General features: G+C 28.0%; 1 protein-coding gene across 1 annotated transcript in view; it reads left to right on the forward strand.

Moving 5' to 3' along the window:
- The window catches only part of LOC108723353 (uncharacterized), a 20,706-nt gene extending 13,387 nt beyond the window's left edge, over window positions 1-7,319 (forward strand). Inside the window, exons 9-13 of the mRNA XM_018449052.1 lie at window positions 2,778-2,951; window positions 4,550-4,680; window positions 5,207-5,412; window positions 6,179-6,364; window positions 7,011-7,319. Of these exons, the coding sequence (XP_018304554.1) occupies window positions 2,778-2,951; window positions 4,550-4,680; window positions 5,207-5,412; window positions 6,179-6,364; window positions 7,011-7,284 (971 nt within the window). The 3' untranslated portion in view covers window positions 7,285-7,319. The remainder of the gene's footprint in view (window positions 1-2,777; window positions 2,952-4,549; window positions 4,681-5,206; window positions 5,413-6,178; window positions 6,365-7,010) is intronic.
- The last annotated feature ends 11,124 nt before the right edge of the window (window positions 7,320-18,443 follow it).

Below are 18,443 nucleotides of genomic sequence, written 5' to 3' on the forward strand. Positions count from 1 at the left end.
CGATGTGAAGAAAAAATACTGGGTCCCTAAAATATCTCGAAAAATATAAGTTTCATAAAAAAACTGTTTCATATGAGAATTGTAGAAATTAAAAAGGTCTATCACCAGTTTTATCAGTTTGATCTTGGGTGGCATCGCCAAGGTCGGATTAAGGTCACATCAATTTTTTTAAAATGAAAATCTCCGTTTTTCATTGCATAATTTTGTAGCTTATCTCGAGAGCTCTTCAAAACACTTTAACAAAATATTTCTTCATTAAGTACTTTTTCAGTTATAAAGCTTGAATGTTATAGTACCGTTGGCGTTAGAGAGAATTATTATCTGAGGTGTCCAACTGTTGGTTGAAACTTCCTAAATGTTGTTCAGGGTCATGACCTTAATAACATTAGTTAAGATCAAGGTTTTGGAGATTATTCCTCTTATTTTCAGTTTTACACTAAAACGTGTGCGTATTCTAAATAATTACCAAATATAAAATATAACACCGGTTATATGTATATATATTATATATATATATCCGATTTTTTTATTATTCGACCTAATTCTGAGTCACAACAAGTCGAATAATCGAGGTTTTACTATATATAACAATTTACATTTTATTAAGATAATTGCATTTTAAAAAAGAAAGAAACAATTCTGAAAATTACATGGATATATCTTTGATCAAAATTCGATGCATACATGTCTTGTCTGATTTTGTTTAACTTACAATTAGTCGGATTCCGATCTCGATACTTCGGACAATATAGGATGAGTCCCGACAGCTCTATTTAATACAATATTTTTTGTGAGATCCGCCATGGATATTTAAGATCAAATAGGTTTATCCTAATTTCACGCAAATATCGATAAAAAAGATGGTAATTAAATCTGTAATTTCATGGGAACATATTGTGGAAATTGTGATAATTTTCTCCTATTGTCAGAAAGTTAACAAAATTGTTATATATATATATATATATATATATTTGACAGTTTTATGTTTCTGAAAACAAGAGCTGTATTAATTCCTACTTACAATTGTTGTCAAAGTTTTTGAGTTCAATAAGAATGCATCCATTTTCTCACGAATATGTTAATCTCTAAACGCCTTTTTGATATGGCATATCCGGATATTTTTCTGTTGCTTTTTCAATGCTTATTATTTTTTTTATTAATAAATCCACATAATATAAATCCATACTTTAATAAATTGTATTTTAACAAGCTTTTAGGTAATAATGATGTATCTGTTAAAGTCGTATTACAATTTAAATTATTTAAGGCATTGTTACGGAAATAAATAATATCGAAAATTCCTATAAGTGATATCTATGTTACAATGTGTTTTTAAAGATTTTATTGCAATCAAGATTATAACTTGCGAAATATTTTGCAATTATAAAATCAATGGAATATTTTAAAAATTATATAAAATTTGCAAAACGTATTAAAACGAAGACAGAATAGAAAAAGAATTATTATAATCTATATATTATACAATAAAACAATTAAAATATAATATATATGTATAATAGTAAATTTCTAAATAACTTTGTTATTTTTAAAAAATATTAGATAATTTCTTATATTACTGCATGATAGCAACAATTCATGTTTGTATGAAGCTCAAAAAGTTAATATGTAAATATATGGAAGTTGTGGAAATATAGATAAATTACATGCATACATAAAATGATATCGGTCTTTTAATGGCATTAAAATTTGGAGAACATATGCGATATATAAATGCGGAAAAATTACATTATGACAAAAGCATTGTGAATGTCAGTCGTTTTAGAAAATAGTGATTTGAAAAATTGTCTTTTTTTACGTCACATGAGAATATAATATATACAGGGTGAATCAAAGTAATTGAACCAATTTTTTACCCTACGAAAAAATTATTGACCTTATACTTAATTATCGATTTAGCGATACAGATCAGTTTTGTATTGTTAAGTCGATAAGATGTATAATTTTTTCACAGGGTAAAAAACTTTAATTATTCTGATTCACTTTGTATATAAAGTGTGAAGAAAATAATCTTTAATCACAACTACTCGATCAGTGCACATGTAATATCTCATCCGAATCATTTTTGATATTCCTCGCCAAGGTATAATCCATTATCTTGTTTTTTTTAACAATAATTGAGAGGATGCTGTTTTCAACTTTGATTATGCACTATTTCTCCGACATTGATTTTGTTTCAATTATTACAGTCAGGAAATAAATATCTTTGCTTTAATAAATAGTGAAAAAATATTAAATAACATTTTCTACACATACATCTAACATTTTTAATTCTTAATAAAATTCTATTTAAATTTATCAATATAATTTTTATGTTGTTTGAATTTTTGCAAATTTTTATGAAAATTTTTGTTATAAAAAATATATGTATATATATGTAACATATAGAATTAAATGTACCTATACATAAAAAATATATTATATGAAGTTATAAATGTAAACAGTATTCCATTCTTACGCAAATATAGATAGACGCAAATTATAAATGTGAACTTTAGAATTATATAGATATTCGATAAAATTGATATGCGAAATATCTAATATTAGTATTATTATTCTCAAGGCACAAGTTTTATTATTACATTCACAAGAATTCGTTGTACTAGTTAGTAACTATATAAATTATATAAATAAAGTAAAATTGAGCAAAGATTTTGATTGAGAATTGCGCTACTTCTAATTGTGCGGTAATCTTATTTTATTAATTGTATTTTTTTGCTTCCAAAAAAATTTGTGACACTCGATACAGATTTGATGAGAATTAATGGCAACGGTGATCAATAAAAAATCCGAAATGATAAAACCAAGTATTTTCAAGTTCGAAACTGATATAATATGGTTTATTGCTCTCCAAGTCTTTCTATTGCACGCTATTGGCATTTATGGTTTACTGACTTTCAACTACTTGGAAAATTTGATGACTACAATATGGAGTAAGTACTTTTACGCTTTTGTATATTAGGGGAATTTAAAAAAGAGATTTCCAAAACTTTTCGAAGTTTTTCTCATTCAACTATTAGTATATCTGCCTCTTTTAAATAAAATCAAATTTTCAAATTAGTTCAAAATAATTAAAGTTAATAATTCTTTCCAATCACATCTTTTTATGCTGCGAAAGATACTGATGAAATTATTAAGTTTACAATTTAAATTGTTAAAGATATTGTTAATGTCATAATAAATCATTCTATAATACAATATAATCGTTATATTTTTCATATCTATTTAGTGGGATTAAACCTATTGATTTAAAATCTGTTAATTAAAACCTGTTAATATTATTTAATTCTTTAGTATTAAATTGCAGTTGTGCAAAATTATTCAGTATAGTGTACATCATAAACACAAATTCAATTCTACGAAATATTTGAGTTTAATACTGCAATATAAACGAAACATTGAAATATTTTTATTTAATGACTAAAATGCTGGGTAATAACAACTGCAATTATTAATGGAATAATTATTAGGTAATGAAAAATTTATTGTCTTAAATAAAAATCTTGTATTTTAATATTTCGTAATATGGCTTTTAAAAGTAAATTATTATAAAATTTAAAAAATATATTTTACATAAAAGATGGATAATACATTTACTACCTTTATTTTTGCTACTTCCGTTTTTTCCAGAACAATACATTAAAAAATAACAAATATATTAAATAATAAAAGGTCATTTTTAATATTATATATCAATTATTTTAGAAACCTGACGTGCTAGTAAACATTGGCTTGTGACATAATTTTCTACTTCAAAAAATATATAAGAAATAATAAAACTATCAGCCTATATGAGCCAACACAAGGTTTTAATGTGATACATAACAATTAAATACTTAAAAGAACTGTAAAACGTTTCTCTGTAAATGTTCTAAACAATGTATTGAACAGGATCTTAACCATAGGTCGAAACGTTTACAGTTCTTTTATGTATTTAATTGTTATGTATTACATTAAAATCTTGTGTTGGCTCATATAGGCTGATAGTTTTATTATTTTTTATTTATTCTTCTGAGCCTTGAATTGATTATTCTTTTATATAAGAAATATTTTGTATTCAAAGTAATTTTTTACCGTGAACTCGTTATCTGTGATTATTTTACCATATTTGTATATTTATATATTCATATATTTAGATTTTCAGTTAAATTAAATCAGTATTTTTTATTAATAATTTATCGAGCACAATTAACATTATAAAAAACAATATACTAAAAGCCTTAAAATTTTCTCAATAATTCCTGTGTATGTTTAAATATTTATTATACTTAGGGCCGGTTGTTCTATCTTCAGATAAACTATGTGATAATTTATCTATTGGATTAACAAAAGAGAAAACGAGTAAGAGCATAAGAGAGTAAGAGAGTAAGACAGTGAGCTGAAGTTTATCGAAAGGTGGAACAACCTAGTCTTATATTCTCAAATATACGTATATATAATATATTTGTAAAACATCTTAAAAGTATCACACACGTTGCTTGACTTCTTGGTTAAATATATAAACATAAATATATTTTTTCATATTTTTAAGTAATTCCGATGTATATCATATCCAATATTGGAGTGTCTGGTGGCGCTCATCGACTTTGGTCTCACAAGTGCTATCGAGCAAAATTACCGTTAAGAATTCTACTTTTGATATGCTTTAGTACATCTGCACAGGTAACGTCAATAAATTTTATTTGCTATTTTACGTATATTATATGTAAAGTACAAGTATATGTGTAACTTCATCGTTTCTTGTATTTACCATATATCAAATAATTCTAAATTATATGTGCACGAAGCGTCTTCTTTCCTTAGGAAAGAATCAAAGTAAACAATATCTGATAAAAGAGTTTTTACATGAAAACGGATAAGTGAATTATTAACATGAACAAAATTTTATGTAAATGCTTAATTAGCATAAAAATTATACAGAGCCAAGAAGTTACATAAACTTCTAAATTTTCTATAGAAAAAAATCAACCAATTTTATCACAGAATTCATAAAATCTATTTTTTTCAGTTGAACTTTTCTTGTACCACTAAAATTTTCTTTTTTTCATGTTAAAGAGAAAAAGAAGAAAAATGAACTGTGCAATAAGTTCAATTAAAAAGAACAGACCAACAGCTAATGTCTATAATATTTTGAACACAGCTATTTACATTCATGTGTAAATAATATTTTAATTGTTTGCGCTTTTAGAGTACGATATGCAGTTGGGTGAAAAATCATCGTATGCACCATAAGTATTGCGATACTAATGCTGATCCTCACACTTCTCAACGTGGCTTCTTTTATGGGCATGTAGGATGGGTGTTTATGAAAGAACATCCGGAATTTACTCAAAAGAGCAAACAGCTCGATTTATCGGATATTTTGTCAGATCCTGTTGTGATTTTTGGCGAAAGGTAAATTTAATTAGTTGTAGAGGTTATATATATATATATATATTCATTATTTATACAATTTCATTATTTTTTAAATAAAAAAACTCAAATAATGCGAATAATTATATGCAAATATCCGTAATGTGCAAGCTTGCATTTATTATATTTTTTGATCGAATACTTTGCTTTATTCTATTGAATGTGCAGGGTGGGTTGCATCAACGTATCAGTATAAAAGTTGCCTACTCAAACAGGTGCACAGGTCGTTTATAACGCGTAAATTTCGATTTTTATAACTTATATTGTCATTTTAGCTTTTGTTTAATCTATTACTACAGAACTACTCTCGTATAAAGCTTTCTGTAAGTCGAATTTTCATATGCTAATCCTCTTTTACTAAAAAATTCGATAAGTCGAAACCTCTATGACTCAAAGATTTTAGCTCTTCCCTTGAGATTCGAATTATCAAGATTCGACTGTATAAATATATTATTTATTTGCCACAGCAACGATACAACTAAAAAAAAAAGTTTTTCAGAAAACAAAATTGAATGCGTTGAATCATTAAAACTTTGTAATATTATTTTAAAACGCAATTTTGATGTAATAATAATTGATTACAGAGGAATAAAATCATATTCTTTTAAAATATTCTTTTTTTTCTTTTTCTTTTCTCCTGTAAGTAACTAAAAAATGATATTTTTTTTTAGTTGCATCGCTATTGAAACAAGTAGGCGGTATATCGTGCTTAAATAAAATCCGAAAAATTAAAATTGCATTTTTGTAGGTACTTCTTGCTTCTTCAACTTTTTTTTGGTTTTATCCTACCTACGGCAGTACCTATTTATCTATGGAATGAGACATGGAACAGAGCTATTGTATCGCAAATATTCATAAGATACATGATTACCTTGAATGCCGTGTGGTCTATTAATAGCATTGCTCATGTGTGGGGCACTAAACCATACGATAAGTGTGTAATTTGAATGTGTAATCACGATATAATTTAGAATTTGCATTTTTACATAAATAAAAATTCAGATTAAATTCTTATCACATGAGACAAAAAATGAATCATAAATTTTCATGATTTTAATGAATTTATTCCGCTAGCGAATAATTGTCTTACGACAAAATAATTAATCCTTAAATACCTCTCACTATGATAAATATATAATAACTGGTATATGCTATACTCAACTCAATTCGATTGCTCATACTTTTCATAAAAATGAACATATCGTAAAATATTTTTTTAAATTGTAATGTGAGATATTAAAAAACATAACGGTAGCAAGTAACCAAGCAAATATATGTATAGCTTCCCATACAACACAGACCTCTAAAAACTGTCTCTAAAGACATCCAAAGAACATCCTACGTTCTAAGGATGTTTCAAAAATGTTCTCCTTGGATAAAGTGTGTTGTGTGGGCTTATTAATAAAAAGACGATAAGCAATGGAAAAAATATTGAAAAAAGCAATAGAAAAAAAGCCGAATATGCTATGTCAAAAAGGCGTTTAGGGATTAATATTCGAGAGAAAATGGATGCATTTTTATTGGTCTCAAGGATTTTTAATATAATTATAAGCACGAATTAATATAGCTTTTGTTTTCAGGAACATAAAACCGTCAGACAACGATTTTATTAATTTTCTGACAGGAGAAGGTTATCACAACTTCCACCACGTGTTCCCATGGGATTACAGATCATCGGAAAAAGGAAATAATAGATTTAATTACACCACCATGTTCATTGATATTTGCGCGAAATTAGGACAAGCATATGATCTTAAATATCCGTCCAATAATCTTATAAAAAGTATTGTATTAAACAAAGGTGACGGAACCCATCCTATGTTCTCCGAAGTACAGATACCGGAATCGAACTAGTTGTAAGCTAAAAAAAGTCAGACAAGATATATGCATTCTTGATCAAAAATATATCTAGTTTTAAAAAATATTTAAGAAATATTTGAGAGAAGAGATATCAAAGATATTTTTTCTTCATTTCTGTACAGAATTTTCAAAAATTGATCTTTCTTTATATAATAACCGTAATATTCCATATATGTCAATGTCTATTACATACTTTAATTTGAACTAACAGTAAATATTATTACAAAATTAGTCAATAATGTATATCAAAGAGCAATACAAATTTTTGTTTCCGAACTTAGATGTCGAGTCATTTTTGAAAGATTTCTTCCCTTGAACAAAAAAAAATTATGATATTATATTATAATATTCTAGATTCTTAATGTTTTATTTACACATCTTAGTAAGAGATTCTTCTATAAAAGGCAATAAAGTATTTATATATATATATGTATAAAGTAATAAAGTAATAAAGTATTATTTACCTTATCAATGCACTGCATTTATTTTAAGTTTGACGTTAAAAATGTTTATATTGTTTAAATTTTTATATTGTTTGTCATTATACAGTCATTACTAGGTTATATATATTCTAATAGTGATAACTCTAAAATTAATAATTTTTCTGTTTCTTTTCAATTTAAAATTATAATTCTAAAAGCGTTTTCAGACGGCATAGCTAATGTATACGTTAATTTTGCACATATTCGCTAAATATTGGCTTACATTCAATATGGATAATTACGTATACCTATCATGTGTGTGTATGATATTTGCTAATATTGACGAACGTCAACCATATCTGGAGACGCCTTTATACTGAATAATATATAAATATTTCAACTGATTCTAATATTTGAAAAATAGTTTTTTGACTAGTGTATCAAATTATGTCTGCGATAATTCTTCCATGTTGATAATAATATTTTTGCAATTATTATGCATTAATAAAAAACAGCACAAAAAATATTTAGTTACATGCAAAATGTACAGCAGTGCATCTATTTAACAACAATGTTGAATTGAAATATTGACAATACGAATTAAATATTGAGTATATTAAATTTTTTTATATATTTAAAGATTTTTCGACACAAAGTAAATATATCACAATTTTCTTTGTTCGGAGATCCTTTAAAATACAGAATATAAATATTTTTAAGACTTATTTTTAGTAATTGCTATATAATGTTTATAATGTTTATAATGTTAATAAATGTTTCGAATTATAGGTTTATTTATTATAAGATAATTCAAGAAAAGACACACTTAAGCTTATGTTTTTGAACAATTTCTTAATGTAATTGAATTAAGCTACGAAAGAATATATTATTTATAGAGGAGAAGGGGTGGTATTATAGCACCCCAGTTATATTTTACACAATAACTTGGTTAATAACACAGGCCCACAAAAAGTATCCTGTACTGGGGTGGAGACCCAGCTATTCTTATGTATTTTGAGTCGCTGAATACGAATCTGATATAAAAATAGAACCATCCAGGGCAAATTTTCAATTTAGAGCAAGTAAATGGGTCAAAAACCTCGAAATCTGCTTTTATTGATATATTTTAAGACCATTGGCAAAAACTTGTGATTAAACCTAGACCAGTACCTTTCCCGGTACTGAAAGAAGAGTATTCAAATATAGAAATGGTTTTAAAAAAAAATTAAGTATGAGGAACATAAATAGCAAATTTGCGGAGATTTCAAAATATTGTCTATGATTCTAACAAACAAAACAACCTGGCTTTACCAAGTATCCGTATTTTCTGTCAGTGGGATAGAGACCGGGAAAATCATTATAAAAAAGAAAAGTGGCCAACAAGATCATTATTAGAACCTGGTTCGATAAACATTAAAAACCAATCATTGGTTGAGCCTTCAAAAATTTTTCTCCCTCCCCTTCACATTAAACTAGGTTTGATGAAACAATTCGTCAAAGATCTTGACAAAGAAGGACGATGCTATGAATATTTGAAACAAACATTCAGCCAAATGTCTGAAGCTAAGTTCAAAGAGGGAATTTTCGACGGACTATAAATTCGTACACTGTTGAAAGATGAATCTTATGTTACTAAAATGACTGACAAGAAGGCAGCATGGATTAGCTTTAAAGAAGTTATAGACAAATTTTTAGGTAAGAAAAGCGAAAACTACAAAAACATCGTGCTAATATACTAGAAAATTTCCGCAAATTAGGCTGTCTCATGAATTTGAAAATACATTTCCTCCATTCACACCTTGATTACTTTCTTGAAACCCTTGGGGACTTCAGTGAAGAGCAAGGTGAACGATTCCACCAAGACATAAAAGAAATGGAAAGATGGTATCAAGGAAGATGGGACATCAATATGATGGCTGACTTTTGGACACTGAAGAGAGAAATACCGGCGAAAAAAAACAAACGCAAGAGGAATCCATTACACAGGTTATTTGAAGACAAAAGAGTGCGGGAGCGCGCACGAACCTAAATCGATCATTTTTTAGATATTCACAGTATAGATATGACAACATATAATATGACAGTATAGATATACAACAGTACAGATATGATGTACGGGCAGTTATTGTGTCTGATGGCTGCTTGTCTGAAAGTTTGTCTGTGGTGTAACTCCTCGGGAATTATTGGGTTTAATCTGTGTCTATAATGTGAGGCACTCAGAGTTCATTGTTAGAAGTTATGCAAGAGGTGTAGAGGACGTAGATACGGTGTATAGACGGCTGAAAAGTATTTCTCAACTCGGGAAACCTATGGTCTAGGTTTAATCACAAGTTTTTGCCAATGATCTTAGAATGTATCAATAAAAGCAGATTTCGAGGTTTTTGACCCATTTTTTTGCTCTAGATTGAAAATTTGTCCTGGATTTGTTCTATTTTTATGTCAGATTCTTATTCAGTGACTCAAAATACATAAGAATAGCTGGGTCTCCACCCCAGTACAAGATACTTTTTTTTGCGGGCCTGTGTAATTAATATTTAAGTTTAAAACCTGACTATTACATTCGTTATAACGTTGTTGAATCGGTTCTGGACTCAAAGTTACGAAATATTTATTATTTAGGACACTTGATAAAAATGTGGCGACATTGCATAATGACTCAAAGATAAATATGGATGGTAATGTGGCCTACCATAAAAATAGCCTTAAAAAATTAGTTTTGTTTAGAAAACAGTATTTGGTCATAAAATTAACAAAAAAGTAAAACACAGCCTCTTTTTTGAAGTTTTCACATCAAAATAATTATTTGATAATCAATTATAGCTCTACTGTTAATTTTTAGTTTATATTACGTGTACATTTTTAGCACTGAGATTTTTAGTACTGAGCATCTTATATGCAGAAATTATGTGAATATATATACATTTATTTGTAGTACTAAAAATCTCAGTTAAAAATGTACACGTAATATAAACTAAAAATTAACAGTAGAGCTATAATTGATTATCAAATAATTATTTTGATATGAAAACTTAAAAAAAGAGGTTGTGAATAATTAATACCTATAGAGGGCCACATTAGCAAAATACCATGCTATTATTGAAATTTGCATAACTCGAAATATATGCAGTCAAATAAAATATTAAATAGCAATACACTCAAAAATACATATATTCGTGTGATAATACGCTCAAGTTTAAGAAACATGAGGAAGTAGGTGTAATTAAATGCTAAAATGTACCTCAGAAATGTTTCGAAGTACTTGAAGGTAAAAATGCGTTATAATAAGTGCTGGTTATTGAATATTGGTATATTAGCGTCACGATATAACGGCGAGTTACTGAACAAATAATTCCATAAGTAATCATTAAGATTCGCTATGTAATAGCGAAGAATTAAGAGAGGCCACAATATATACATTAGCCATAATATCACCTTTTCCTCTAATAATAAATGATTTATTAAGATCGACCGCGTTATAGACTTTAAACTCTTATTTCTTCTTCTTCTTTTTCTTACATTAGGCCTCTTGCCTGTGTATCACACAATGTCAAGCACGAAGAATCGTGTTTTGTTATCTTCCTCCCAAGTATGAATTTATGTACGAGTATATAAGAATATTATAAATTATAATCATCATTACATCAGCCACAGGAAACACTGATCAAAAGCGTATATCATTTGCTCGGTTTTACAGTAAGCATATCGAAGCACAGACCTTAACTATTAGCGTATCAAATATTATAAAAATCATTTTCCACGATCTATCTTTTTGTATTTCATGAATTTCATCCAATCCTTTTCGATATTGATTGGCACGAATGTTTTTGTTTCCATCGATAACAGCACAATTATTTATCACACGCTTGTGCACAGTCAGAATGGCCAACGCGTGTTCTATGAAAAAACTATAAACAAAATCGTCTTCCCCTCGTGGCATCCCTGTTGAAAATTCTTATAAGTTTTTTCTACTAGATCTTAAAAGAGTTGTATGTGATCAATCAAGATTACTAAATGAACGTACATGATCATATAAAAATCTTATATAATTTGTACATGAATCTCATTAAAAAAAACTTTTAAAAAGTAGTTTCTTTATAGAATTATCTAAGAATATGGTATTAATTATATATTCTGAATTATATATTTCATGAAAGATTATTTATCAGTATTAAGAGACATATTTACGGAATAATTTATTTTCCAAGTTGATACAAGAATCTGACATGAATCGTACACGATGATTTATATCGCAATGAAAAGATATTGCTGATTAGAAACTCTTAAAAAATAATTTCTTTTCAGGATTATCTAAGAATATGGTATTAACTATGTATGATTTCTAAGTATTACATGAAAGATCATGCGTCAGTCTTAAAAAACATATAGTTACAAAATAATTTATCTTTCCAGTTGGTGCAGGAATCTGGCATGAATCGTACACGACGATTTATATCGTGTAATGAAAAGATTTTAATTACTTTAGCCTAATAAGATACTTTTAAGAAATAATTTCTTTACATAATCGCTCCAAAGTAATAAAGGTATCGATCATCCCAGTAAACGAAATGCAATTATTAAATGAACAGAAACTGTGTGTGAATTGAATATATGAAATAAAAAAGAATGAAGAAAAATTAAAAAATTTGTTAGAATACTGAAGATGACTGAATATATTATCATTGTCTTAATGAATTGATAAATTATAATTTCACTATAATAACTGGCTAAATAGGCTTTTTATGATCCTTTCCGAAATTAAGTTTGATTTCATCGAAAAGCTTATTCAATTTTGTAAAAAGAATTAATTTTTAGCTAAAATGAATTCTTTTAAATCCTATTCAACTCCTTGCTTGTCTATTTTATTTACTAGAATACGAGCAACAAATCACACAAAATTCCAATAGTATTCTTGTAATATTTTCATAATGACACTCCAGTTATATTCTTGCAAGATTCACGTAACCTATGCGCAAAATTCGTGTAACATGGGTGTAAAAATCATGTAACATGCTTATAAGATTCATGTAACATGGGTATAAGATTCATGCAAGATTCTTGATTTACCTATAGATATCGTATGCGATATATTCTTATACGATGTATGTTCCTGTCCGAAATTCGTATGTGAAAATTTTCTTGGAAGATCTCACAAGAATTTTTCTTGTAAGAATTTGCAACAGGATTTTTTCCCGAATTACCTTATTTGATAAAATGATCACGTGGCTACCTGTTCATTCAAATAATTCATGAATAATACTGCGGCTTGTACATAAGTCAATTCGCTGCATACAAAAGTGCCAAAACCAATCGAATGTTGAAATCTTAAACACTTCATTGACGAATTTAGTTAAAATATTCTGTCGCTTGTATTCCTTCTAATTAATTTTATGTCTGTAGAAAAGAATATAAAGGAGAATTTAATCAATGATACAAATTTGGTTAATATCTTACATGCTATTAGTATTCATTGCATACTGGCTCTTAAATTGGTTATTGAAATTCAATAATTATACATTATCGTTTAAACATTAATTCAACGTTCACTTCTAAAATTAATATAACCAGATAATAAAGTATATAAAAGCAAGTTTTTATTAAAAACATATCGCTATTAGTTTAAAAAGTTCTTTTTTGTAAACATATAAATGTTTTAGGAAATTGAAAAGAATAAAGGCAATAGGAGTCAGACGCAGAAGACGTCGCGCAAATAATACACCCATAAAGCGTAAAACTTTTTTATTCTATTAAACGTACTTACATGTTTCGGCTCATTTTTGAGCCTTCTTCAGAGACAACACAAACTAATATATACATATAAACTGTGAATATAAAAGTTATCTTGTCATGGTAAGCTCCCTTACATCGAGAATATAAATGCCAGAAATTAAACCCAAATAAGAACTTTAAGTAAAAAAATGAATTTTATTTATTTTTGTCATTGTAATATTCAGATTTTACGAAGGAAACTTAGAAATTTTGAAAAATATTTTAGAAAGCAATACATTTTTTATTTATAAATATCTATTTGATAGAGCGCTATACATATTCCAATATAATTCCGGTTACATCACAGTAATGTTATAAACATTTTATAAGATATCTTGGGCAGGTACTTCATTACGGTCTGTGGACATTAAATTCCGAGATATATTATTTATTCCCAATAAAAATGTCTCTTTGTTTAACCTGTAGGTTAAACAAGGACGCATTTCGTATAGAATCGTAGCGATTGTTTTTATAGATTTGTTTTCTCTTATAGGCTTGCAAGCTTTGTGCAGATAATACAGAATAAAAGTGAATACGAAACGAAAATATTCGTAATTATATTTAAAAAATATTCATTCAAATGGAATGAAAAAGTATTTATTCGTTTCTTGACAAATAAAAAAGAAGTGTATTTGAATGAATATTTTCATTCATTTTTTATTCATTTATTCGATATTAGGTGTATTCTCACCGGACTCACTAGTTCCACTTATAACAAATATTAAACAAGAATGAGATGATATACGCGAACGTTGCGAACATTAAGTGGAACGCACTCTATACAGGGTGTTTCCAAATTAAATCGCAAAACTTCGGGAGCGTGTAGAGGAGTAAAAAACTAAGAAAAAAAGTCCTATAGACATATGCTCGTTTTTGCTCCGTTTCAGAGAAATCGAAAAAAAATGTTTTTTTTACCTGCAAGATTAAATGGGGACCGTTTTCTAAATTTCTTGGAGAATGAATTTTCTGACTATTTAGAAAACATCCCATTACAACAACGTACTGAAATGTGGTTTCAATTAGATGGATGCCCTGCTCATTACAGCAGAGTCGCTAGAACCTGGTTAGATAGAAAATTCCCACAACGATGGATTGGACGTGGAGGAGCAGTACATTGGGCAACTCGTTCGCCCGACTTAACGCCATTAGATTTCTATGCATGGGGTACTCTGAAGCAAGAAGTTTATTCTTCGCCTATTCAATCAGAGCAACATTTGAGAAATCGTATCGTAGCTGCAGCGAACAGAATATCGCAAGAACAGTGCCTGGCTGCTACAAGAGCCGTGTTTGACAGATGCAATGCTTGTATTGCTGCAAGAGGTGTACATTTCGAACAAAATTTTCATTAAAAAATTTATAAATAAAATAATTAAAATAATAAATTAAATATATTTTTTTCTTTTTTCGTGATTTCCTGCGAAACAATTCTATCTAACCAGGTTCTAGCGACTCTGCTGTAATGAGCAGGGCATCCATCTAATTGAAACCACATTTCAGTACGTTGTTGTAATGGGATGTTTTCTAAATAGTCAGAAAATTCATTCTCCAAGAAATTTAGAAAACGGTCCCCATTTAATCTTGCAGGTAAAAAAAACATTTTTTTTCGATTTCTCTGAAACGGAGCAAAAACGAGCATATGTCTATAGGACTTTTTTTCTTAGTTTTTTACTCCTCTACACGCTCCCGAAGTTTTGCCATTTAATTTGGAAACACCCTGTATATATGTATATATTCTTATTTCATCTGGCATAACTACCTGAGTCTCTATACCTAGGCTTTGACTTCAAGAATGATAAATTCTCGTGCCGCACTAGAATTCTCGATAATCATCTTTTCGGTTTTTCTATTTTGTTTCTTTATCTTTATTTTTGAAATTTTATTTTATATATTTAGTTGCTTTATTCAATTTTTTTCTTATTTCGTTGCTCAGTTATATATTACACTTTTAGCGTTTGAAAGGATTTTAAATGATGAATTTAGTTTGTTTAGGATTTGAAAAGAAATTTGAAAGGAAATTTGATTTTAGAAAAGGAGCACATAATAGATAATGATATCTATCTATCTATCTATCTATCTATTTATCTATTTATTCCATTTTCCTTATATAAATAATGAATATGTTTTTTATACATTATAAAAAATTTTTCATGCATGAGAATATATATAAACAAACATAAATATTCATAAAAATGTATAATCATATATAAAATATATCCTCATATATAAAATATACATTCCTCTTTCTTTTGTAAAATTACTTTTTAGTGTAATATAAATAATAATAATAATGTGAAAACAAAAAATAATTAAAGAGATAATTTTCGCATTGTTTGTTTAAAAAAAAAAACAAGTTGTAAGAAATGTAAAAAAAATTGCTCATACACAACAATTATGCATAATTTTATATTGTATAATTATACATAAGTAATTTTTTTTATATTTCTTCAAATTTGATTTTTTCTAAAACAGATAGTGTGAAAATTACCTTTTTAATTATTTTTTATGTTTTCATATTAATATTATTATTTCTATTACACTACAAAGTAATATTACGAAAAAAAGAGGGATGTGTAAACATATATGGACATATTTCATATATGATTACACATGTTTATGAATATTTATGTATATTTATAATATTTAAAAATTTTTTACTGGATAAGATATTAAATATTAATGATGACTGATGATGAATATTAAAAGAACACTTTTTGAATAATGAATTGTTATTTTAAAAAACCAATTTTTAAAAAATAAGAGAATTTTACTTACAGTTATACGCTTTGAAATGGTATACAAAAAAATTAAATATCTTTAGAATATTTTGAGAAATAAACATAAAACGATAAGACTTCTTGTAAAAAGTAAAAGCATTTTTATACGTATTATTTTACATGTACTATAGCTTATAAATTCTATACGAGACAAGAGATTCCGATTATAAGGTAATCCATCCTCGATTTACATTCGATTATGAATATGAAGAAAAGATTTAATTCACTAAAAAGATCAAAGTCCCTCATTTTGAAATTTTTAATGACAGCATCGGTATCGTTACATTATCGTTGCACAGATGTTATACACGATCTGCCCCAAAAGAGAGAGTTCCCGAACTTTCATTAAAACTTACTCTGTAAAGTAATGATTATGAATTTTTATTTATAATCATTCAAAGTACATCCCTTCTGAAAAAATACAATATTTGCAATGGTCGTATAGCTTTAGGAAACTCCGCTGAAAGTTTTTCTTTGAGATAGTTAAAATGGCCTCGGTCGATGACTTCTGAATGTTCTAAATAGTAGTAGTAGTAGTTAAATTAGTGGTTCCTGCTCCCAGAGAAATGAAAAAGAGGTCAATGCGGTCAAAACAAATAGACGAATAATGAATCTAATGCACATTTAAAGCCGGCGTCTCCAAAAATATAAAGATGATGCAACACTTGGACCGAAGCGGACACGCGTCCTCTTCAGCCGAACATCTCTCGAGACTAATGTTCTAAATAATGTCGAATTAATTTTTCTTCAGCTTCATTTGTAATTTCAGAAACAGAAAAAATAGTCGTATAGTGCCAAATCTGATGGATATGCGGAATGATCAAGGATTAGAACTGATATGGAAGCAAGTACTTGTAAACCGGAACATTGTCATGCAGAAGCGACCAATTGCCTTGCGTCCGATATTGAGGATGAACTCAATCAATTCTTATCAGCAAACGCTTTATTATAATATCCAAATAATGGTCTCCATTAATAATCTTGCTTTATATAGTATGATTTGATGTTTAGTCCTTGCTCTATTGTGATTTCTCGATGAATGTCACAAATTGAAGATATTGTCGGTTTTATACTTGTGGTAAAATAACAGAAGGACCGGTAAAAAATTTGTTATATATGAATATATTATATATATATAAATATGTATAAATATACCTAAATGCACATAAATATTCATAATCATATATAATTAATGCAATTATATATATGAACAATTCTTTTACATTTCTCCAAACTTGATTTTTTCTGAAACAATACGAAAATTTTTTTTTTTAATTATTTTTGACGTTTCTCGTTATTATTATTTTTAGTACACTAAAAAGTAATTTTACAAATGAAAGAAGAATGTATGAATTAACACATATAGATATATCTCATACATCAAAAATTTCTTACCGGAGACAATCGATCCTCAATTCAATAGAATTTATAAACGAAACTTCAACGAAGATAGTGTAATCTTATTTATATAACACCATTAATTCCGAAGAAAACGTTCGGAAACTTTTTAGGACAGACCGTGTATATAATAAAAAAATTGTCATCATGATAAATCTCATAATACTAACGCTGTCGTTAGTATTATGTGTTATTATGTGTATTATGTATCGTTGATATTATGTTAGTATTATGATAGTATTAAGGAAGGGGTTGGGGGTTTTACCTATAAAACGATTGCCTATAGCTTCGTTTCCACATAATCACGTTGCACACAGCATATTGTACACATGGTCATCATTGTGCCTAGCGTACTTCACACATGACTGTATTACGCACAGCGCATTACATACACGACAATATTGCACACAACGCATTGCACACAGGACGGTTTTCGTATTTTATGTGCGAAATGTGATCGTGTGTGTAATGTAGAAAGGGTCCCGTTAGTGCACATTCTGATAACACTTATCCATTCACATCGTGCTTAATAATTTTTCACTGTCTTACCAATAAAAATTTTATTTTAAATTAGCCACTTAGCGATGTACTGTGTGCAATACAGTTGTGTGTGCAATGCGCTGTGTTCAATGTGTTACGTATGTACTCGTACATAAGGTCGTGTGCACCGTATTGTATGCAATGCGATCATAAATACAATATGATTGTGTCGTTGTGTGTAAACGAAGCTATAGGTCCCAAGGAGCAAAATCTATATGGATAACAGTTATAGAAATGTTTATACGACTTTCTA

The sequence above is a fragment of the Mycetomoellerius zeteki genome, unplaced genomic scaffold, assembly GCF_001594055.1.
Source record: "Mycetomoellerius zeteki isolate Tzet28-1 unplaced genomic scaffold, Tzet1.0 scaffold232, whole genome shotgun sequence".
NCBI lineage: Eukaryota > Metazoa > Arthropoda > Insecta > Hymenoptera > Formicidae > Mycetomoellerius > Mycetomoellerius zeteki.